Source organism: Impatiens glandulifera, chromosome 1 (genome assembly GCF_907164915.1).
Source record: "Impatiens glandulifera chromosome 1, dImpGla2.1, whole genome shotgun sequence".
In the NCBI taxonomy this organism is placed as follows: Eukaryota; Viridiplantae; Streptophyta; class Magnoliopsida; order Ericales; family Balsaminaceae; genus Impatiens; species Impatiens glandulifera.
The window spans coordinates 80,222,315-80,244,249 of NC_061862.1; the positions used below are offsets into that span (position 1 = coordinate 80,222,315).

General features: G+C 32.9%; 2 protein-coding genes across 3 annotated transcripts; both read left to right on the top strand.

Annotated features, from left to right (window-relative positions):
* The first annotated feature begins 2,873 nt into the window (after positions 1 to 2,873).
* LOC124919065 (KH domain-containing protein HEN4-like) lies at positions 2,874 to 9,267 on the top strand. Of its 2 annotated transcripts, none has more exons than XM_047459203.1 (7): positions 2,874 to 3,532; positions 6,938 to 7,375; positions 7,484 to 7,735; positions 8,255 to 8,521; positions 8,603 to 8,667; positions 8,747 to 8,852; positions 8,951 to 9,267. In XM_047459203.1, the coding sequence occupies exons 1-7, from the start codon at positions 2,885 to 2,887 to the stop codon at positions 9,083 to 9,085; spliced, it is 1,911 nt and encodes a 636-aa protein (XP_047315159.1). In that variant the 5' UTR covers positions 2,874 to 2,884; the 3' UTR covers positions 9,086 to 9,267. The 2 variants fall into 2 exon arrangements, with proteins under 2 accessions (XP_047315159.1, XP_047315160.1); XM_047459204.1 differs by having other exon boundaries at positions 8,750 to 8,852.
* A 3,115-nt stretch (positions 9,268 to 12,382) lies between these two features.
* On the top strand, positions 12,383 to 21,112 carry LOC124919066 (GATA transcription factor 28-like). The gene is made up of 7 exons (XM_047459205.1): positions 12,383 to 12,974; positions 13,243 to 13,326; positions 13,427 to 13,560; positions 20,276 to 20,398; positions 20,464 to 20,569; positions 20,643 to 20,744; positions 20,825 to 21,112. The coding sequence occupies exons 1-7, from the start codon at positions 12,639 to 12,641 to the stop codon at positions 20,918 to 20,920; spliced, it is 981 nt and encodes a 326-aa protein (XP_047315161.1). The 5' UTR covers positions 12,383 to 12,638; the 3' UTR covers positions 20,921 to 21,112.
* Positions 21,113 to 21,935: the final 823 nt, after the last annotated feature.

Consider the following 21,935-nt stretch of genomic DNA (forward strand, 5'->3'; position numbering starts at 1 on the left):
ATCCTAAACCCACGTGGCTTAGATTTTTTCCTAGGTTTTGGATCGAATCCTTCAAAGTCGCTTGCGAAGATTTAACTAGTGAGGTTCTTGATATTAGGAATGCTGCCATCTTTGAGATTGCTAGGATGAGCTTCATCTACCGTTATTGATTCACCACAAAAGGTAGCTAGTTAACTTTTTACCTGCTATTCACAGTTTACTTAACTTTTGTTTTCTTCTTCAGAGTGGAAAACCCAATTCCAACCAAGCATCATCATTCATAAATCAAGATCACACGGACAAACTTGGCATAAATGAAATTGGCTTTAATTGTATATCAGTATTCATTCTTCTTCTTCCTTTTATTATTATGCAATAAATAACTTAGGAATAATTGCACTTTTTAAATTTATTAATGTACACAGTTACTGAAGAAAAACATCATATTAATGTGATATTCATATATTCTATATGTTTTCGATTCACACCATTTTTTCTTCCTCATTTTGTATTAGAAAATAGGAAGTTTCAGGCTTTATAGGTTTAGGGTTTTGATGTTCGAGAAGGACTTAAGTGCCATTAGAGGAGAGGGTCAGTACTGATGGCCGAGCAGATACAGAGATAAAACACTCAAGTCGCCGAAAAGGTTATGGATGTCTGCTGCATCACCGACAGCCGAATTACAGTAATGGAATTTCCAGTAATAGGAATTTAAAGGGAGCTAGGTAAATATATTGAGAAATTTGACGAAATGACCCTAATAACTGTTTCAAATGAGCTGGTGATCAGCGCATAAATTTTATTGCGCTGGTGACCACTTTATTTTTTTTAACGAAAATGCCCTTTCACGAGACGCAACTACACGTGCGTCTCGCAACCCATCCCTTATAAAAACTTTTTTTTCATTTGTTTATTCCTATTATCTCTCTTCTCCGCCATAAATTCTAAGACGGAGATGATGAGTCGCCTTTCTCTTCTCTTCATATGCGAACGACGAACACAACGGCAAAGACATTTGCGAACGGCGAACTACGAACTGGACTACGATGAAGATTAGGAGTCGCCTTTCTCTTCTCTTCTCTTCTCTTCTCTTCTCTTTAATCCTTATGACATTTATAGATGAATTTTTTGTGTTTAATTGATTCACCTTGATTAAATGCAGGTGTTGATGGGGTCCCTGTTGATGATTTTGGATTCAGTGGTACGATCTCATGTTGATTCGCCTTGCGGAGCAGTCGCGATTGTTGATTCGCCTCATAGTTGGTTGCGTCTCGCGAATGCATCTCGTGATTGTGTCTCGCGATTGCATCTCGCGAATGCATCTCACGATTGTGTCTCGCAAGTGCATCTCGCGAATGAAGAAGTAGATAATGAAGAAGGAGAAGAAGTTGATGAGCTTTGTGAAGTGATGAAGAAGATGAATGTTGTGGGAAAGCACACCAGATTTGTGTACGATAGTGAGGATGAACTAGTGAAGGAAGAACAAGTGGAGGATGAAGAAGAAGAAGGTATACTGAAGTTGAAGGGTCTACCTACTCCACAAGGGAAACATGTTCGTTTCCCACTCGAGGAAGAAGAAGATGAATAGTTTGTTTGATAATCAATCGTTTCGTTTTTCATTTCTTTAATATGTACCAAGAACAAGAAGAAAGAATCAAATTTATTTTGCACTTTTCTCTACCATAAAACTTGATTTGCAGCAACAATAGAACTCTACAGCAAAATTATGTATGAATAAACAAACTACAGAATACAAGAGAAGTGTCCACAACTTTAATAAGAGAATCAAAACAAGTTGTCCCAACAGTTACAAATACAATTATTTCACTATCATTCTCACTCATTTTGATCGCCTAAACAACAAAATCAAAATAAATCATAGTCCAAACTTTTATCATTGTCAAGAGACGCAATTTAGGTCGCGAGACGCATTCGCAATGATGTGTTCCCCGCCGTCGTCGTCGCCGTAGCAGTCGTCGTCGCCGTCAAAGAGAGAACAAGAGTAGAGAGAGAATAGAGAAAATAAATGAAGGAAATGAAAAAATTTGAATATTTATACTAAACTCTAATCCACTTCGCGCGACAAATTTATCAAAAAAAAAATAAAAGACCCAATAAAATTTATCTTTTGTCACCACCTAATCTTTGAGGTCATTTCCTCAAATTTCCCAAAATTGGCTCATTTGAAGTTCGAAGTTGAATTATTTTATCAAATGAGACTCGAACTTTGAATTGTTCGATATGGGTTCGAATTATCAAAATTTTAGTAATTTGAAGATTTTTTCAAATTGACAAGATGTATGTTATATTATTTTAATGTATTATTTCCGTTACTTTAACTAATTTGTCACGTTTTTAATCTAATAATATTTTGATATATTTTGAATATAATTTTTAAAAATTTAATATTATTTTTGAGATTTGCATTTAATTAATTAAAAAAAAAATGATTTTTGGTGACTAAAATATGTATAATCTAATAAAATACGAAAGTTTTTTTATTTATTTTTCAAAAAATATTTATAACGACATAACTTTGTGTATCATTTATCAATTTGTATTTTAAATTAAATATTTTTTGAAATATACTTGTTCAAAATTATGTTTGAACATTTTTTAAATGTGTAACTTGTAAAAATAGTTAAAAATTAAATAAAAAAGTAATTGTTATTTGTTTTTAAGAGTAACTAATTTAGAAAAGAAAAATACTAAGTTAAAATAAGAAAATAAAATTATTTTATTTTTGTGTTAATAAATTTTAATGATTAAAATTGTGATAATTAAAATGTCTTAAAATTTAAATTTCTTAAAGAAATTTGATAAAAAGAACCAAATTTAAACTTCAAATAACAAATTCATATATTTGTATATATAATCTAAAAGAATAGGGAGGAGAAGAGTAGAAATGGACGGCGATCTTCAGTTCCTACCTCCGAAACGACCAATTGTTGGACTGAATGAAATGCTCGAACCCAGCGCTGCTACTTTCTCCGGCGCCTCCAATGGTGCTCTCACTTCCAAGCGCACCAACCATCCCCTTACATCGCATACTGTACCTGCTGGTCACGTCGTCTTTCGACTCATCTGCAACACTTCTCGAATTGGAGGACTCATCGGAAAATCCGGTTGCATCGTTAAGAAGCTCCAGCAAGATACCGCCTCTAAAATTATAGTCGAGGACCCGGTATCTGAAACCGACGAACAAGTTATAGTTGTCATCGCTTCAAGTTCAGTCAACAGGACACTTTTTATCAATTCGGCAAGGGGAGGAGATATCGGGGGGTTTCATCTTGACCTTTCCGCAGCACAGGAGGCCGTTGTTAGGGTTTTTGAGAGAATTCTGGACGTTGCGGCGGATATGGATGGTTTCTTGGTTGCTTCAAGAAGTTTGGTTTCATTTAGGTTGCTAGCAGAGACTAGTCATGCTAGTTCGGTGATTGGGAAAGGAGGAAAGATAGTTACGAAGATTAGACAGTCCACAGGTTGTAGGATTAATGTGTTGAGTCATGACAATTCACCTCCTTGCGCTTTGCCCTTTGAAGAGACTATTGAGGTACTTGAATGCCATTCAATATTTCCTTACTTATCTAGATTAACATCACATTCCATTAGGAGTGTACAGAAACATGTTGGACCGCCCTCAGCTATGCTTAAGAACACTCTTCATCGATCTTCATATAGGATTATACTATCTCATTCCATTAGGAGTGTAAAGAAACAATCCTCCTGAACTTGATTAATTAATCATGTGATGAGTAGTACATAACTAAATCATCAAATTGACTATAACATCATACATGATTGGAACTACAATTTAGATATGCTCATATCTTATTTTCATCACTAACTTGTAGGCATATCTTGTAAAACTTACTAAATTATCCATATTATCATACAATGTAATACTCCTATTTACAATGTATGCTAGTATTCTCATGGCCAAAAAGAAAGGCTTTTATTTATGCATAACGAGTTTCCTCATTTTAGTGACAATACTTTTACTCTCATTTATGCTTTGCTGAATCATTTTTTTTTTAATTATGTTTTTGGTTATTCTTGGGCTTACACCGAGATCATTCATGTTTATTGATTACAGTGGAAAATTTTACTTTCCCTTTTTAGGCATTATTACGCTATATATCTAAAGTCGCAATCTTCACAATAACTCATTTTATACTTTTACTCTCATTTTAACCCCAGTAGCAGGAAAAATAATATGAAAGGCTTGAGTGAAATAAGAACTATTAGTATCATAGATGTGTTAAGGATAGTTATCACAATGTATTGATAATCTCTGATAAAAAAATGACTTGTTCAATTAAATACATTTATTCACATTATATTCTTGAGATCATCACAAAATAATTAGGAAAGAAAGAAAAATTGACTCTCTTGTAGAGCGAATTAGCCCTTATATTAATTATAGAGCATCATTACCCTTGAAGTAATGTATATGGACCAAATTAACTTCAAAATTTTAGTCAACTTTTCATCCAATCTTCCATATGTGACTCCCATAAAACATGCATTCCATTTTCCTTTTTCTTCTCTTTCACCCTCACTCGCCCAACTAAACTCGTTGGAAATTCATATCTCCATTACTTTGCCTTTTTTTCTTTCATCGCTTGGTCATCTTCTCAGCCATTAATTCTCCTCTCTATGTCTTGCTCTTCCAACCAAACTCGTGGTAGTTCATCTTCTCCACCCAATCGAGGAATCAATCTTCTTCATCTCCTCCATCAGTCAATGTGTTGCAATCTTCATTTGCCACTCTTCTTCTTCTTCTTCTTCATGCTTTACTCTATCATGTCAGACAGTTTTACTTCCGTTGCTTGGATTAGATTCTTGGAAATTCATGCTAAGGATAGTAATAATCATATCTTGTATAAGGAAATTTATGTTAATGAAGGGAAAATTGGTTATTGCTTTGTCTCAGTTGAAACCACCTTTGTATTTTTTTGAAGACTTTCCAAGTTTGATTCACCGCCAACTATTTCATTTGCCTCTCCTCTTAATGATATCATGTCAATGACTTCCACACGTACTGTTCATCTAATCCTTTGCCCATCTCTTCAGCTAATTCAACTTCAACAAGTTTTTGTCCATTGCCTCTTAAATAACCAAGTTCTGGTTGAGTTGCCAATGCAAATGTCATGACTCTTCTAGGTTAGCTATATGCCATTTTGTTTCCTCTATTTTTTGATCACACAAATCGAGATATGTTGTTGAGTTTAATAAAAGATTTTTCCAAGAATTTCATTAGGCCTCTTCTCTCCAAGGACATAAGTTTTGTTGATATCCTCATTTTTGTGTCTGATTCTATTCAGAGGATGCCTTTGCCTCTTGGCATGTAAATATCTTCTAAATCTCCTTTCGGCTCTCTTTTGATAAAGGGGTTGAAGTGGTTATGTCATATCACCTTTGTATTTCCTGACTAGTGGATGAACTTAAGAATTAATTGAAATTATATCTCTCTCTCTCAGAAGCTCTGGGTTTTTTTCCATGTCCAACAATTGGTCTTAGAAGATTGCTTTAATTGATTGGAGAAGATGAATCCCACGAGTTGGGGTTGGCCGAATAAGGGAGGGTGTGAAAAAAAAAGTGTATGTATTAGTGTTGCCACATCAGCAAGACAAAATAAAAAATTGGACGGTTAATTGGCACTGCGATATATTAGTTTGAGAGCAGTGTTGCCCTTTAGTTAATATAAGATCTCATTCGCTCCAATTAATGACATTTTAAGGTCAATTTTTCTCATTTTTCCAAATAACTATCCCAATGTTCTTTCATCTCCCAACAACTAATTAAATACTTTAACTAAAATACCGATTAGGCAATAGGAAAACAAGATACTATAACCTATCAAACAAATTGTAACTCCCTGTACTGGGGTCCATGGTGCTTGTGAGGATATAGGTTATAGATAGGTTGTTCAAACAACTAGGTCACCACAACCCAAGTCTACAAAGTACCAATAAAGGTAACTATATATAACCCATTAACACCTCAGGAGGGTATTCTTGTAAATAATACTAAATGACATAAGTATAATATGTATGCATATTAAAGTGATATGTGTAATAGGATAGTAAATACTATTATTGTATAGGAAGTTATAGGTAGTTAGAAGCTGTTATTTATATTAATATAAATATGTGTTGTGTAATATGTCCATAATATGTTGAATATTGAATGAATGTCTTCTTTATAAGGCTTCTTCTTCTTCCTAATGGGTTATCCGTTAGTGTCTTCTCCCCATTCCTTAAATGAAATTTGTCACTTGTTAATAGGGTTAGCGTTATTAATTAGGGTTCTAAATAGTGAATAGGCCCTTAAGTTTATTATATTAGTTAATATTGGTCGCCCAAATTGTTATGGGTGGTTAGCTGTTAAAATAGCTGGCACCCTATAGTTATAAATAGGGTGACTTAGCTGAAAGAGGAAATCAACTAATGAATATGCAGTGTAAATCTCATTTCGGCAATGGAGGTTCTTCATGCTTCTCATCTAAGGGCTTAAGCATTCCTTTCTCATCTACTCTTGTATTCCATTATCTCATCTCCTTCTACTTGTTACATTGATATCAAAGCATATATCTTGGCACCTGTGGAGAATGACAAACTGATAAGCTATCGGAACTCGTTACCATGGCAGAATTCTGTATCAAAATACTTTGGATGTTTATAAATGATATTAAATATGATGACCAATAATATGTTCAAATATTTAATTATGATTTCAAGATTTCCAAAATTGAATTCCAAACAAGGAACTTATATATCACATCTGTCTACTATTTATTGACTGTGTCATTCATTCTTAAAGTTAAATATGCCAACAACTAGATATGTATTTATGTTGTTTCACATTTTCCATCTTGATTTCACAGATTTAGATTCATAGTGTCTCCCTCTTGTTTTTTTAGTATCCCGTATTGAAATATGTTATCATGTTTCAGATTGAAGGTGAAATTGTAGGAGTTAAGAGAGCACTTATTGCTGTTTGCTCTCAACTCCAAGACTGCCAAACTAAAGATATACAAAAAGTTAGTAACAACATGCCTCCCCAAGCAAGCCGTCCCAATATCTTAGCTGAAGAATGGTTGGATGTTCCTCCAAAGTGGACTTCGTTGCAATCACTTAACCTAGACGTCAGTCATGTCACTAATGCCTTGGCGAGTTGTGCTTTGTCAGAAGAGACTGACAACCTGGACTCTAGAGCGCAACACCATGAGCTAGTCTTTGGACTGCTTTGCTACAGTTACAGAGTAGGGTCTGTGATTGGAAAAGGAGGATCTATTCATAAGGCTCTTCAGGATGAAACAGGCGCGTCCATTGCTGTTGGGCCTTCTGTTGATAACTGTGATGAACGTCTAATTACTATTACTGCAATGGAGGTTGGAAATTTGGAATGACTCTTTTTATTGCCTATTGGTATTCATTCTGTGCTAACTATACAGTTACGCGATTAAAATTTCTTATTATTTGGCCTTTTCTTTTTGTAGAGCCCATTGACAGATTATTCTCCAGCACAAAATGCTGTACTTCTTGTTTTCAGTAGATGTACAGAAGTTGTGTGGGAGAAAGGGTCACAAGTATCTGCACGGCTTGTTGTTCGAAGGAATAATGTTGGTTGTTTGATGGGGAAAGGAGGTTCAATAGTTTCAGATATCAGGAGGCTAACCGGTGCTGGCATACATATATTAAGGGCAGACCAAATGCCCAACTGTGTATCAGAAAGTGATCAAGTAGTACAGGTCTTCTATCTTATATTTTAATTTGACTCTTTGTAAAGAAACTATGAATCGGTGAGTGATCAAGTAAAAACCTACCGGGTAGCTCTAATGGAAAGAGTCTTGCTGAAGAGACCAAAGGTCTCGGGTTCGATTCTCACTAAAATCTCCCTGATTGAAATGGAGGGCCATGACTGCTAGCTTACTCCAGGGATTAAACTTTGGTTTTAGAAAAAAAAAGAAAGAAAAAGGAAGTGATCTATTAAAGAAAAATATGATTAGTGATAAATTAACATTCTTAAAACACAAAGAACACACAAACCATTGCTTATTAACTTCCTAGAAGATGTATTGGATATGTGGAGCTTGTTTGATGTAGTATTTTGTTTTTTGTTTCTTTGAAATAATCTGATTTTTTAGAAAGAAAATAAACCTTTTTGATGATATTTAGGGCTAAATGACTAAAATATTCATTATAGTGAATATTTAAAATGTAATTTTGGCAGATGAACTTAATAGAGGTTTCATTTTTCTTTCTATCAGATTACAGGTAAACTTGATCAGGTGCAAGATACCTTGCGTGAAATTACTTATAGACTGCGAAACCATCTGTTCCAAAATAATAATAATATTATAGATGATGGTGCTGGAATTAGAAGCTGTTCTCATTTCATCAATGAGATGAATCATCCTGATGAAAGACCACTGTATCCTTCATCTCTTGGTTCAAGTAGGCATGTTCCCTCAACATACATTGTGAATGAAAATCAGTTTCCATTCAGTTCGGGTTTTGATTCATTCCCACCAGAGGTAATATCAGTTTTCATTCTTGGTCTGTATTTTCCTCCTGCTTGTTTGTGACCTGAGATTTATTTATGGGTTCACTTCTAGATTGTTGCTGAAATAAACTCAAGGTACATGACGGGAATTGACAGAGGTGTTAATGATCTTGAGAGGTTTGTCTATACTTATTGAGGAAGTACAAATGTTTCCATGTGTGCTGATCAGGCTGTTCAATCCTTTTGCTATCTTAAGTAGGTCTCACATGGCGAGGAATACTACTGTGGATTTTTTAGTTCCAGAGAATAGTATTGGCTCCGTCTGTGGAGAGAATGGTAGCAATCTGACCCGTATTAGACAGGTAATTACTTAGAGCTTGTTTGATGTAGGTTTCCAAAAGAATCCGAATATTTGGGAAACAAAAACTCGTTTAATATTTGTTTTGGTGATGTGAAATAGATATCAGGAGCGAGAGTTCTGGTGTGTGAACCTTACCATGGAATAACTGAAAGAGCTATCTTAATATCCGGGACTGAAGATGAAATCCAAACAGCTCAAAGCCTATTACATGCCTTTCTTCTAAATGAAAAATGAATGATGCTGCTGCTGTTGTTATGTTTATATGCAAAAACATCATCAACAATCAAAAACTTTAATATACTCAGGTGTAAGAAGTTTAGACAAAGAAAAAAGGATCACATTTTCGATTTTCAAGACTCAGCCTCCGTTGAAAAAATTTCAATCAAGTCTCTTTGAACTGATTCTTTTTATCAGAATTTTTTGTTGGCTCTCTTGGCTTCAAAAATATCTGAATCTCATTTCATTTGGAAACACATTTTATTTCTCATTCGATTCTTGATTCCTATTTGGAAACTGAATTCAGTCTGATGTAAATACAAAAGAAAAAACTCATTGGTGATTCCTTTTTTGGATTCCTATAAGGGCTTATTTACTAATTCTGAAAAAAATGTAAGATTCAATGTTTGCATTAAGACAAAGTAAACTCATTGAACCAATCCTACCTTTCACACTTAATACACAATTTTCATTTTATATTATTAGCCCTTTCATAGTTTGAAATTGAATTCATTTATATGTAAATATTTTAAATTAAATTATTATTATTGATTATAAATTCAATATAATATTTGACGATTGACGACGGGCCGGCCCACCATCCCGGTGGGCTGAAAATCTCAAACTCAACCCAAGGTGGGTTGTGGGTTAGGCGGGCCAGCCCGCGGATTGTCTCACTACAAATAAAGATCATTAATAGTTCTAGAAAATAAGACTTCAAGATCATGATCCTACAAATAAAGATCATTAATAGTTCTAGAAAATAAGACTTCAAGATCATGATCAAATAGTCATAATAACTATTAAAATCTCGAGTTAACTCTTAAAATCTTATGATTTTACGATTTCACATAAAGTTAACGAGTTTGATTTTAAGTAACTCTTAAATATGTAAACTCTTACGATTTTAAATTTACGATAATAAGATTTTACGATTTTACGAGTTTAGAAATAATTTTGATTTTACGATTCTATACGATTTTACTTTTAAAAAAAACAAATTTATATTAAATATTAAAAAATAAAGTTATTATTTATTTAAATTAATTAATATAATTAATTTTATAAGTATAATTTTTTATAGTATTATTTATTTATAATTATTTTTAAATCAATTTTTTATTAAAATATATAATTTCTTAAAATTGACTAAGAATAAAATACTTAATTATATATGTAAATAATAATAATATATAATAATTATTTTTTTAAATTAAACTCTTACAGTTTCATATAAACTCTAGATTTTACGAGTTTACAACTGGTTAACGATTGATTTTACATAAACTCTCAATTTTGACCGTCTTGGTCATAATACACACCAAAAAAGAGTTTTGTGAAATCATAAAATCAACATTCTTTAAATATCATCAATCAAGATATAATACATGTCAAATTCTTCTCCTTCATCGCATTTCTTTTCAATGTCTGCATCAGCATCCTCTAGAATATTTGATCATTGCTTACACAATATTGATGTAACTATTATATTGTCTTCTTGATTTTTCAGTGTGAAGTTTCTAAAATTGGGATCAAGTTTGAATCTACAAACCCTTGAAGAAGAGAACGAAAAAAAGAAAGGCGGAACAAATAATTAATCGGCGCCCAATGGTAGAAGTATTGAGTATTGACTACTGTAGCCTGGAACTAAGTTTGAATCCACGAACCCTTGAATGCGAGAACGAAGAGAAGAAAGACGGAACAAATAAATAGTCGGCGGCCGATGAGCGAAGTATTGAGTATTGACGGCTGTAGTGCTATCTGAGAGAGAGAAAAAAAATAGGGCTATATGGCATATGCTTATAAGGCTATAAATTAGATTAGATTTCTTTTTACCAATCCGTGGCCAACCCAAGCCGATGACCCGCCTAGGTCCGCGACCGGGCGGGCTAACCCGTGTAGGCCCACTTCCAAATGGTTTGTTAATATTTCAACTCGACCGTCTAAATTGTCTAACCCAAATTGATGACTCTACTAAAAATCAAGTTTAAAAAAATATCCCAAAAATATATTTTTCTAAAATATATATATTATTTTTCTTTCTTTTGCATCGAATTTGTGTCCTACTTTCATTATAACCTCGTTTCCCAAATCATATTATATATATATATATATATATTAATTTTTTTATAAAAAAAAATATAGTTTGAAAAAGAAAATGTTAAGGGCATGCTTGGTACGTGGTTTTGTACTCAGAATGAGAAAGGGAATGAAATGAGATGTTTGGTTGGTGGTTTTGATTACAGGATATTGATTTGATTCTCGGATACTCATGAATCATCCAATCCTCTCTATATTGGGAGGAATGAATCTCATTCCTGAGCGATACACTTTCTCTCCCATTATCTCTACTCTCCTATTTTCATAATTATAATTATAATTTTAATATCATATATATTTTATAATTATATTATACGTTATTTTATAATTAACATAATAATAAATTTTTATTTATTTATGAATAAATAATTTCAATTATTTAAATAATATTAAGGAATTATTTAAAATAAAATTTTAGTGATAATTACAATAACTAATAATAATATAATTAATTTTATATAATTAATTTTAAATATTATATATTAATAATAAAATTAAAATAAATTAATTAAAATATAAAAATATAAAACTAAAAATAAAATAACAATTTATATAAAAAATATTAAAAAATTAAATATGAAATATTTTAATAAAATTTATTATTAAAAAAATTATATCATGTTATAATATATTATTAAATAAAATATTATATTTAATTTAAAATATATAATATTTGAAAGACTTTTTCTTATATTATTTATATTTAATAGATAATTATTTATTTATAATTAGTAAAAAATTGAAACATTCAACATTTTTTTTGTTATAAATATTTTTATTTTTATTTTGAAAAAATATAATTAATATAAAAAAATATTAGATGTTTATATTTTATTAAATTATATCACTTAAACATTTTATATATTTTAAACGTTACAAAAATAATAATATTTTATTTTTTTAATTTAATAAAATAAAATTAAAATTAATCATAATTTTAATGACAAAATTATATTTATAACTTTTCTCTTATAAATCCAAATGAGAATGATTAAAACTCTTAACCAAACACTACACTTTTATCAATTATATCCATTCTCATTCCACACATCTATCAATTCTAATTTTATTCTCATTCATTTATTTGAACCAAACACCCCTAATTGTTTTGAATAGATGGATAGTGGCATTTTCGTAAATTGTGTTAAACTCCGTGTCCGTTTCACATCCCCTTGTTATCGTGCTATCTTCCCACTCGTTTATGGAACACGTAGAAACACCCAATTGCAATTTGCGATTGCAATCTCCTTCTGCGCCCTAATCACTTTGTCATCTCTCTCTCTCTAAGATATATATATATATATATATGTGCATGTATATCTAGAGATTCATATTTTAGCACCATTTTGATTGATCGCAAATTGAATTCTAGGGTTCACCAAGGTTTCTTTTTCCCTAAAACGTCTCTTCCGTCGTCCAATTCGTGCGGTTAATGAGTTAAAATCATTTCTGGACCTGTAATGCGTGAAGAATGCAGGAAACGGATATCCAACACTCTATGTACGCAACGGACTCCATGGATGTACAGGAGCATCAGCATCAACAAGAGAGTCAGATTGAGGACGAAGGAGGGGACGATGTCGCAGGGGGTGAGTCTATAGATAATCCTCATATCCGGTTTGACTCTCACTCCATCCATGATGGAGGTGATGTTGTCGTTCCGATGAATGACAATGCCCATAATTCTCATGTTTTATACTCCACTGGCACTGAAGTTCCTCTAGCTGTTGGCGGTAGTTCCGTTGATCAGCTTACATTGTCTTTCCAGGGGGAGGTTTATGTTTTTGATGCTGTTACACCTGAAAAGGTAACATCTTTTTTGCTCTTAGCATTTTCAGATTCAATTTTGGATAATCCTCTTGAATAAGAAATGTGATAGCTAGCTAGCTATTCCTCTTTTATACAAAATTCGCAACTTTTTGCATTTGATTCATCTATAACTATTGCTCAGTGTGGTTAATTGACATTGTCTTACCTTGCTTTTATACCGGCCATATTGAGGGTTTTATTTGCTGTATTTCAATTGGCATGAGTAAAGCACTTTTATGATTTTTTTCATACTATTCTTTTCACAGGTGCAAGCAGTTTTATTACTTTTGGGCGGATACGAGGTGCCGACTGGAACTCCAACCATTGGTGCAACTTCACAGAATCCAAGGGTATGTTGCCCATCCTTTGATTATTCATAAACTAAATCTAAATGTATCTTATGAATAATAATAAACTCGTTCTGGGAATATTTCTTGAGTAATTTTGTAGGCATTGGATGATTTCCCTTGTAGATCAAGTCAACCACAAAGGGCTGCCTCTTTGAATCGATTCAGAGAGAAGAGGAAAGAAAGATGTTTTGACAAGAAAATCCGCTACACTGTGAGGAAAGAAGTCGCACTCAGGTATTCTTGCAATAAGTTGGTTACTAGTCAGTAAAAAATTACATGATGTTTAGGTGAATCTAATGCATAGAAAGCAAGCCCTATGAAGCAAACCCTTTGGGTTTAGGGTTTCATATACCATGAAAAGAGATGAGAAACCATAAAATATACTATAGATGAGAGTCTAGAACAAATGTCTAACAAATAAGCATAACAATAATGTAAGCTAGTTACTCTATTTATACTAATTCTATCTATTTAAGTTAACCGTCCCAACCCGGCCCATTAACATTAAAACCCTATTACATAACATCACTCCCTCCATTAAGACTTCCTTGTCCACAAGGAAGTGTAAAAGTATTTCATCTCCTTTGGGCCTAAACACAACCGTCTTCTTATACCACAACATTGGACCCGGGTCATATTCTTTGAGACTTGTTAACTTAGCATAATGGACTGTCGCCTCCTCTCTTGAAAACTCGTCATCTCTTGGGTAATACTAATCACATCTCATACTCCCCCTTTAGGAAATCTGTGTTCGCAAGGATTGTGTAGAGTTAAATAATTATGTTGTTTCTCTCTATCAAATACAGAACAAAATAAGCCAGTTAGTTGTTGTTGTCGTGATTGCAATAGGAGAGATGTTGCATGTGCATATGACCACATAACCTTGTGTTTCCTCATGAACCAATAAGAACATGGAGTATGAACCAATTCCCACAAGAAAGGTCTTGATACTCACCGAGAATAAACAATGGAGGCTTCAAATGACCACCCAAATAATTTTAACGAATAGTAGTGTGAGAATTGTTTTGACTAGAATATTCAAGCTTAATATGGGCTACTGGAAAGGGAAAGGGGTCCCGATGAGTAATATTCATGTTGGAGTGCCGACATGGACCAATATGAGGTGTGAAAGATAGAACATCACTAGACATGTCCACAAGTAATTCCTCCATTGGCTCAAGTTGTACTAGAATAGCAGTCAATTTTTGCCTTATTTTCTTCATGAGCAGTAACGACTTATTTTCTTGGTTTAGATTTAATAAATAGAAATCCTGCCTCATGTTGTTTTTGAACCAAACTGGCTCAGAGCAGAAACTTTCAATTCATCCCACTTTAAACCAAGACATGGATTTCAACAAAGAAGGAAGTAACCATATACTTGCATCTCCTGTTAAGTTAGTTGATTCTACATGACATTCCTTTTGCTTGAAAAACTTTCCAGCAGTACGAATCCAGTCATCAACATTTGTTGTCTTCTGGTAAAAGTTTTCTGTACAAAATAATTCTGTCACAGAAAAACCAAACTAGATAGATTGAGTGGTTGGGGATGAGACCAAAGAATGAAAGGAATGGCCTAAACTCTAGATAAAAGCTTAGAGAACCTCCATAGCTGATAAAATAAAAGCAAGAGATAAGAGTTTGTCCAATACCTAAATACTTTGTAATAGTTACATTATACTATCCAATGACCTTGTGGTAAATAATAGCATGTGACAAAACCTTAGAACTATATATATGTTTATTGCTGCAGCCGCATAAAAGACATCTTTCTTCTTCTTCAGTGAGGAACTTAAGAATATAACCTTTTAGCACCGATAGAATAAAACAGAAGCCATGCTTGTGTCTCGAGTGACGACAACGATATACGTCGCGACATGTTAATGATGCTATCGAAACTTGGTGCTAATGTCACAGCGATAGGGATGACAACCTTGAAGCAGCTGATCAATTTTGTAGACATCAATCTCTATGACGGCGTCCCTTGTATTTGAAAGGTTTCCCGTATGCCTTTTTCTTATGGTGATATTGTACGAGCTTCTCAATTGTTGGTTGAAAATGGAATCAAGAAACAAGAGACGTCAACGATGGAACTGAGATGATTTGACCTAGAGCCAGATCCTGACCCATCACACCTGGATAACACAAGAGAAACGAGAGAGAAAAGAAACAGTAAAGAAAGAGATGGAAAATTAGCTGACTAAAGAGTTGGAAGTAGCAACTCTAAGGCTTAAATTCATTCAACCAATCATTCTCTTTCTGGGTTAGTCCACATTCGTTTTTTTTATGTTTTTTGATTTACACAACCGTATCTTAATTTGGAAGCCCTAGATCATTGCTTCTAATTCATATTCATACTGATTTTTTATCTCCTTCGTTGTTAATTCTTTTCCCTCTTGTGTTAGCCAGATGTGATGAGTTAAGATCTTACTCTAGACCAAATTATCTCGGTAGTGTCTTTACCGTCGTTGACATTTCTTTCTCTCGGGTTTTGTTTCCAACCGACAATTGATCAGATCATTTTTTTAAAATAAAGGTGTAAAAATATCTTCAAATATGGAAAGTCAGTAACAAATAATCAATTAGACTAATTGATTTGTTAATTGACCGATAATGGAATGTTATCATTAGCAAATCAATTAGACTAATTGATTTGCTAATTCATTGAAGATTTGATGTGAAATCAATTATATGATCTTATTGTTTAAATCATTTCCTTTTCTGCAAATGTAATGTTCACTATTTAAGCACTGAACTTCTTATGTAAGAAACACAACCAATAAACTAGCAACAAATTTCTCTCTTTTCCTCAAATTTTTCTACATAGTATCAGAGCGGGTTTTTTCATTTTGAAGAAACCGACTCACAATTTTCCGTTGCCTCCTCCAATGGTGGAAATAACCATTGGAGGAGAACTCAAATGATTCTATAATCTCATATTTCTCTAAAACCATTTATCAAAAATCCCAGTGCATTTTTTTATAGTTTAGTCGAATCTGTATCGAGCATTGTCTTCGTGTCTCGACAGATTTAATTTTTCTCATTTTTTTGGCAAGAATCGTCTTCATGTCTCGACAGATTTCTTCCAAGAGACAAGAGACAAGAGCCAAGAGCTACTCCTCTAACAAAGTGAATCATGAATTTGAATCAGTCAAACTGAAAAAATGTCATCAACATTTCCATCTCCTCGACAACATCCTCTCCACTCTCATAGCTGCCCAATGTCTTTCCTATTAGGTGGTTAACATTCTAATCAAAGCTCTTCCAAGTCGATTAGAGAAAGTATGTGGCAAGTTGGACAATCTCAACATCTATTACCCAACTTGAGGGGGAGTGTAGAAATATCTTCAAATATGGAAAGTCAGTAACAAATCAGTCAATTAGACTAATTGATTTGTTAATTGATCGAGAATGGAATGTTATCAATAGCAAATCAATTAGACTAATTGATGTCTAATTGATTTGCTAATTGATTGAAGATTTGATGTGAAATCAATTATATGATCTTATTGTTTAAATCATTTCCTTTTCTGCAAATGTAATGTTCACTATTTAAGCACTGGAGTACTTATGTAAGAAAAACAAGCAATAAAATTTCTCTCTCAGGTAAACTTTTCATTAAAGAGGAAATTGTTGGGAATACGAGAATCGTTCAAAAAGAAACAAAAAGAACTGAAAAATAAAAGGGAACACGATTAAAGAAAATTAAACTCCAATAAGCTCGGAGTCTCATCCGTTGCATATCATTTTCTTATTGATAGTTGCGAGATTAAGGAGAATGAAGCATTTGATCTTACCAATGCCATGCTTTTTCCCTTGAAAGATTCTACGATTCATTTCTTTTCAAATAGACCACCACATAATTGGGACGCTTGACGGAAAGTTTGAACTAATATTGTTTGGAGTGTTCTGGTTATTCCATTTTTCCTAATATTCCCCCCGCAGTTAATGGCATATTTTGGATAAGTGACGAGAAGATGGTTGGTTGTGTAAGGATGCAACCGTGAATGGCTTCCCATGCAAAGAACGTGATTCTCGACGATAGACTTGGCCTAAAAAACTTAACCCTCTTCAACACCTCACTCATCTAATGTGCAAATGGTGGTGATTTCAGAAAAAATGATGCGATCATTTAGTATTACCTTAAGTGAAAAGTCGTGGGAAATCTTCCAGATACGAGGGAGGCCGTCAATAATATTGATTTGTACAAATATGAGTATTTAGGGGAGTGTTATGCTTGGATTAAATATATATATTAACCCTATCTTAATAATTAGAATAATACCTTGAATTAGATAATTAGAAGAGATTATGAGATGTGGAATAAGACTCTACAACTATATATGAAAAATCAACAATTGAATAATGACTCAATTTCTATGAGGTTCGAACTTGGGTTGAGGCTCAAACTTTGAATTGTGCTATATGAGGCTTAAACTATTCTAATTTTAATCATACTGGGCTTTTGACTAACGAAGTTTAGTCGGACTAAATGTTTGTTAGTCAAAGCCTCGTTTGTAAAAGAAAGAGAAATAGAGATATGAACTTGGAGAGAGAATTTGATAAAATGATTAAGTGCCTCCAAATATTCAGCCAATTCCTTTTATATCTAAGTTCTATAGAGAGCCTTGTCAGCTTATTCTTACCCAACTCCATTTATTCCTCATATCATGGAGTTTCAAGGTTGTCATTCCTATCATAGAAAGAAGGAAGACCAAAATTTGTGCGAGATTGTTTCAGATGGTCAGTGGAGGCGAATTCCCACAAATCCCAATAATTGGGACATCGGTCAAAAGTGGGAACATCAAATTTGAAGAAGTCACAAAAACCACTAACTTTAAAGCATGTTAATTTTCTTCTTTTTTCTCTTGTTTGTTCTTACCCTTCTCTTTTCCCTTTTTTTCGGTGTCTACTTCATTTCCTTTTCATTCTCCAAATAATTGAGACAAAGGCTTGTTTTGACTCAATTCAAAAAATCATGTAATCTCATCTTTGGGCTTCTTAATAAACGACATTATGTTGTTTCCCCCCCCCCCCAAAAAAAAAAAAAAAAATAAGGCAGAAGGCTCTTGATAATGAAAATAATAATGATGACAATCTATTTTTTATGTATCGGCTAGGGTTAGGAATTCATATAACAAGAAAGGAGATGAGAAAACTAGAAGATATAGGATAGATGAGAGAGTCTAGTATAAGTGTTTAACAACCTGGTCAATTCAAGCTATGATGCATTTTCATGTCATCTTGTATTCTTGCCTATTATTATATTACTTTTTATAACTCTGTCTAAACCTTTTTTTTAATTTGCCTAATTGTTGTACTTTAAATGGATACTTTTCATAGTTACTTATTATAACATAATTGAGATTGGTTATTATCCATTTATGATTGTTCACATAGATTTTGAAGGTCTTGAATGTAAAACATATGATATTATAAACCAACAAATTAAAGATGAACAATACCATTACCTAGAGAGCTGTGTATCCTAGGTACATTTTGATAGTTGTTGTGAATCAAGATTGACAATAACATATGGCTGTAATAGGGTCATATTACTCAAGAATGAGTTTATAATAAATTTTGAAATTTGATTTTTCATGATTGTAATCATCTGTTTGAGTAGAAAATTTGGTTCATCAAAACAAGTTACAATGCAACATAGAAAGAGAACACTCATCTGTGTCCAAAAAAACACAAAATAAAATCTCAAAAAATATGTAAAATTAAATTTGATGTGAATATTATTAAGTTTTGTATCTTGTGATGATAGCCTGAGTTTTTTATGTTGTATTTTCTTTATTTATGATAATTGTTTACTAAGTCTCCTCACTCATATTTAGTCTCATTTGAATGTTCTACTGTTGTCATTTTGTGGGTATCTGATACCCCATTGTAATAACTAAAAGGTGAGACAACGGAATGAAGAGTAGATGAGAAAGGAATGGCCTAAGCCCTAGATGATAAGCTTGGAGAACCTCTGTAGCTGATATAATATAGGCGAGAGATAAGAGTTTCCTATCAGCTACAAATTCATCCTAATAACCTAACCCCATTATTTACCCTTAACAGTTGAAGAGATAATTCATTATTACCTTAAGCGTAAAGCATGTGTGGATTTTTTCAGATATAAAGGAGATTGTCGTTGTGTTAGGGTCTAAAATCAAGGCTTCGGTCCTAGAATAATTCCAGCAACCTTTCTCGGCACCCGTTCTCGGTCCTAGTGTGCACATGGGCCAGATTTCTGTTTTGTTGTTTTATTATTTTGTTTTGCTTTCCTTTTCTATTTTACAAACCGAATTCTGTTATTTTCTAGTAGTTGTTGTAACCGAATATTATGGGGCAAGACATCACCTATATAAAGCTGATCTTTCTTCTCCAATGACCCATGAATGGAATAATGAAGATATGAACTTCGCCCTCATTCGTCTATTATTATTTACTATGTTTGGTATAGACCAACAGTATTTCTCTTCGCACCCTTGGTTCTTCTATCCCCTCCCCCAAATTCTCTATCGAAACCTTCTGATTGTAGAATTTCCACCGGTTTTAGAGATCAAAAACTTGATTTTTGAACCCAAAACACACCTTACGAAACAAGTCGTAACACATTGATATTAATTTATAGAAAATTGAGCATTTGGGAAGCTTCAAGGTTGTCATTTCTAGTTTGATGAAGCAGAAGCCCTAGAAGCTAGCCTCTTGATAATAATGATGATGTTGGCAAGCTATTCTTGATGTTTTGGCTTAGGGTTAGGGTTTCATAGATAAGAGAGTCTAGAACAAGTGTCTTAACAATAATATATTTCATACCAAACCTGATCAATTCAAGTTTGTATTTATTGCCTGTTATTATATTACTCTGTATAACTGTTATGCTTAATGATAATTTTGTATTCAATCATATATGTTATGCTTAATGATAAGAATGTTGTATAAAATTATCTGTCAGGATGCAGAGGAAGAAAGGTCAGTTTACCTCATCCAAGTCAATATCAGATGAAGGCACTTCAGATGGTGATGGAACACAGGGTGGTTTACTTCAGACTACAGCACACGAGGAGCAGGAAACATTGTAAGAGCAGGATTAACTAATGAATGAATGAATGAATGAATGAAATGTTGATGTTTTGATTATAGATGTAGTAATTGTGGGGTAAACTCAAAATCTACACCAATGATGCGGCGTGGACCAGCTGGACCAAGAACATTATGTAATGCATGTGGACTTAAATGGGCTAATAAGGTAAGTATTCTTATATTATACTCGAGATATTTTAAGTGGAAATGTTTGATGTTTTTTTTTTAAACTTTTGCAGGGAGTCTTGAAGGATCTGTCAAAGGTACTACTAAGTGGAGGTGGTGGTGGTGGAGGAAACATTCATATGAATAATAACAATAATATAAAAGCCAAAGAACAGGTATAAATTATTAATAAAAGATTTTGATCCTTTATTATTTTCATATTATTAACAATTAAGATTTATTTGTTATACTGCAGAATGTGGTTGAAGGTAATAATAGCGATATTATTACGGTTGTGTCTGCTCCCCCAAGCAATAATAATATGGGTAAAAATCATCCCCAGCAGCTCTAGTACTAGTAAGCTGTAGTATCTTCTTCTAGCCACCACCGGATTGGATTTGTATTTGAAATGTCAAATTATTATTATACACTACTTTAAGATTATTTTTAATTTTGAAGCGTAAGCTCTTGAGGATGATGGTCTGTAACTAAGTACTATTACTACTACATTTGTGTTGTTGTATAGTGTTTGTTACTCCACCTACTTTCTTCTTTTCCCGATTTAATTCACATTTTTCTACTTATAATGTTTGCTTTTGAAGTAAATGATCTTTTTACACTTGCAAATAGCCAAACATAGTATTGAATGGAGTTCTACCTATGAATACGAGCATAGTTTTGAAACTTGATTCGGTCATCAACCCGGTGAAGGGGTTAGGCTATTGGTTCAACTAATGAGTTTTATATAATAATAAAATAGTAAAAATTTGTCAAATTGTTTTGCATCATTTGGTGTTTTTCAATTGAATTCATGATCAAAGTGATAATCACTATATGAATATAAGTATAAATTTTAAAATAGTATTAAATTATTATCATCAATTATACGAAATATAAACTTCAAAATAATTTAAATTTTAACCCAAAAAAATATAACAATAACTTAAAAGAAGTTAAAGACTTAACTGAATTATGCGAGAGACAATGTTTCAAATCAAACTATAACCTCCAATTTTGATGATTTTATCTAGAGAAAAAGTTATGTTTAAGTTATTACTTATAGTGACATCTTAAATCGTTTTTTTAGTCCGGTAAGAGCGGATTCAGTTGGTTTAGGTAGGAGGTGGAACTTGAAGTGAATGAAAGAATTTGTCATTTTCAGTGTCTAGAACTAGAAATCGATAATCTACTCTCATGGAACTAGAAATAGGTAAACTCAATGTGAACCAAAAAATGTGGAGAAGGAAATGAGGGAGTGATAAATGAAAAAAAAATGATCTTTTTTATGAAAAAAAAAATTGATTTTTTTTATGAAAAAAAAGAATTAATTTTTTTTATAAAAAAAAAAAGGATAAACCCGCTGGTTA

Coding starts and splice junctions, on each gene's coding strand:
- LOC124919066 (XM_047459205.1), top strand. CDS start 12,639: ATGCAGGAAACGGATATCCAACACTCTATGTACGCAACGGACTCCATG. Junction 12,975..13,242: donor ATGCTGTTACACCTGAAAAG/GTAACATCTTTT, acceptor TTCTTTTCACAG/GTGCAAGCAGTTTTATTACT. Junction 20,570..20,642: donor GACTTAAATGGGCTAATAAG/GTAAGTATTCTT, acceptor AAACTTTTGCAG/GGAGTCTTGAAGGATCTGTC.
- LOC124919065 (XM_047459203.1), top strand. CDS start 2,885: ATGGACGGCGATCTTCAGTTCCTACCTCCGAAACGACCAATTGTTGGA. Junction 3,533..6,937: donor CCTTTGAAGAGACTATTGAG/GTACTTGAATGC, acceptor ATCATGTTTCAG/ATTGAAGGTGAAATTGTAGG. Junction 8,853..8,950: donor ATCTGACCCGTATTAGACAG/GTAATTACTTAG, acceptor GATGTGAAATAG/ATATCAGGAGCGAGAGTTCT.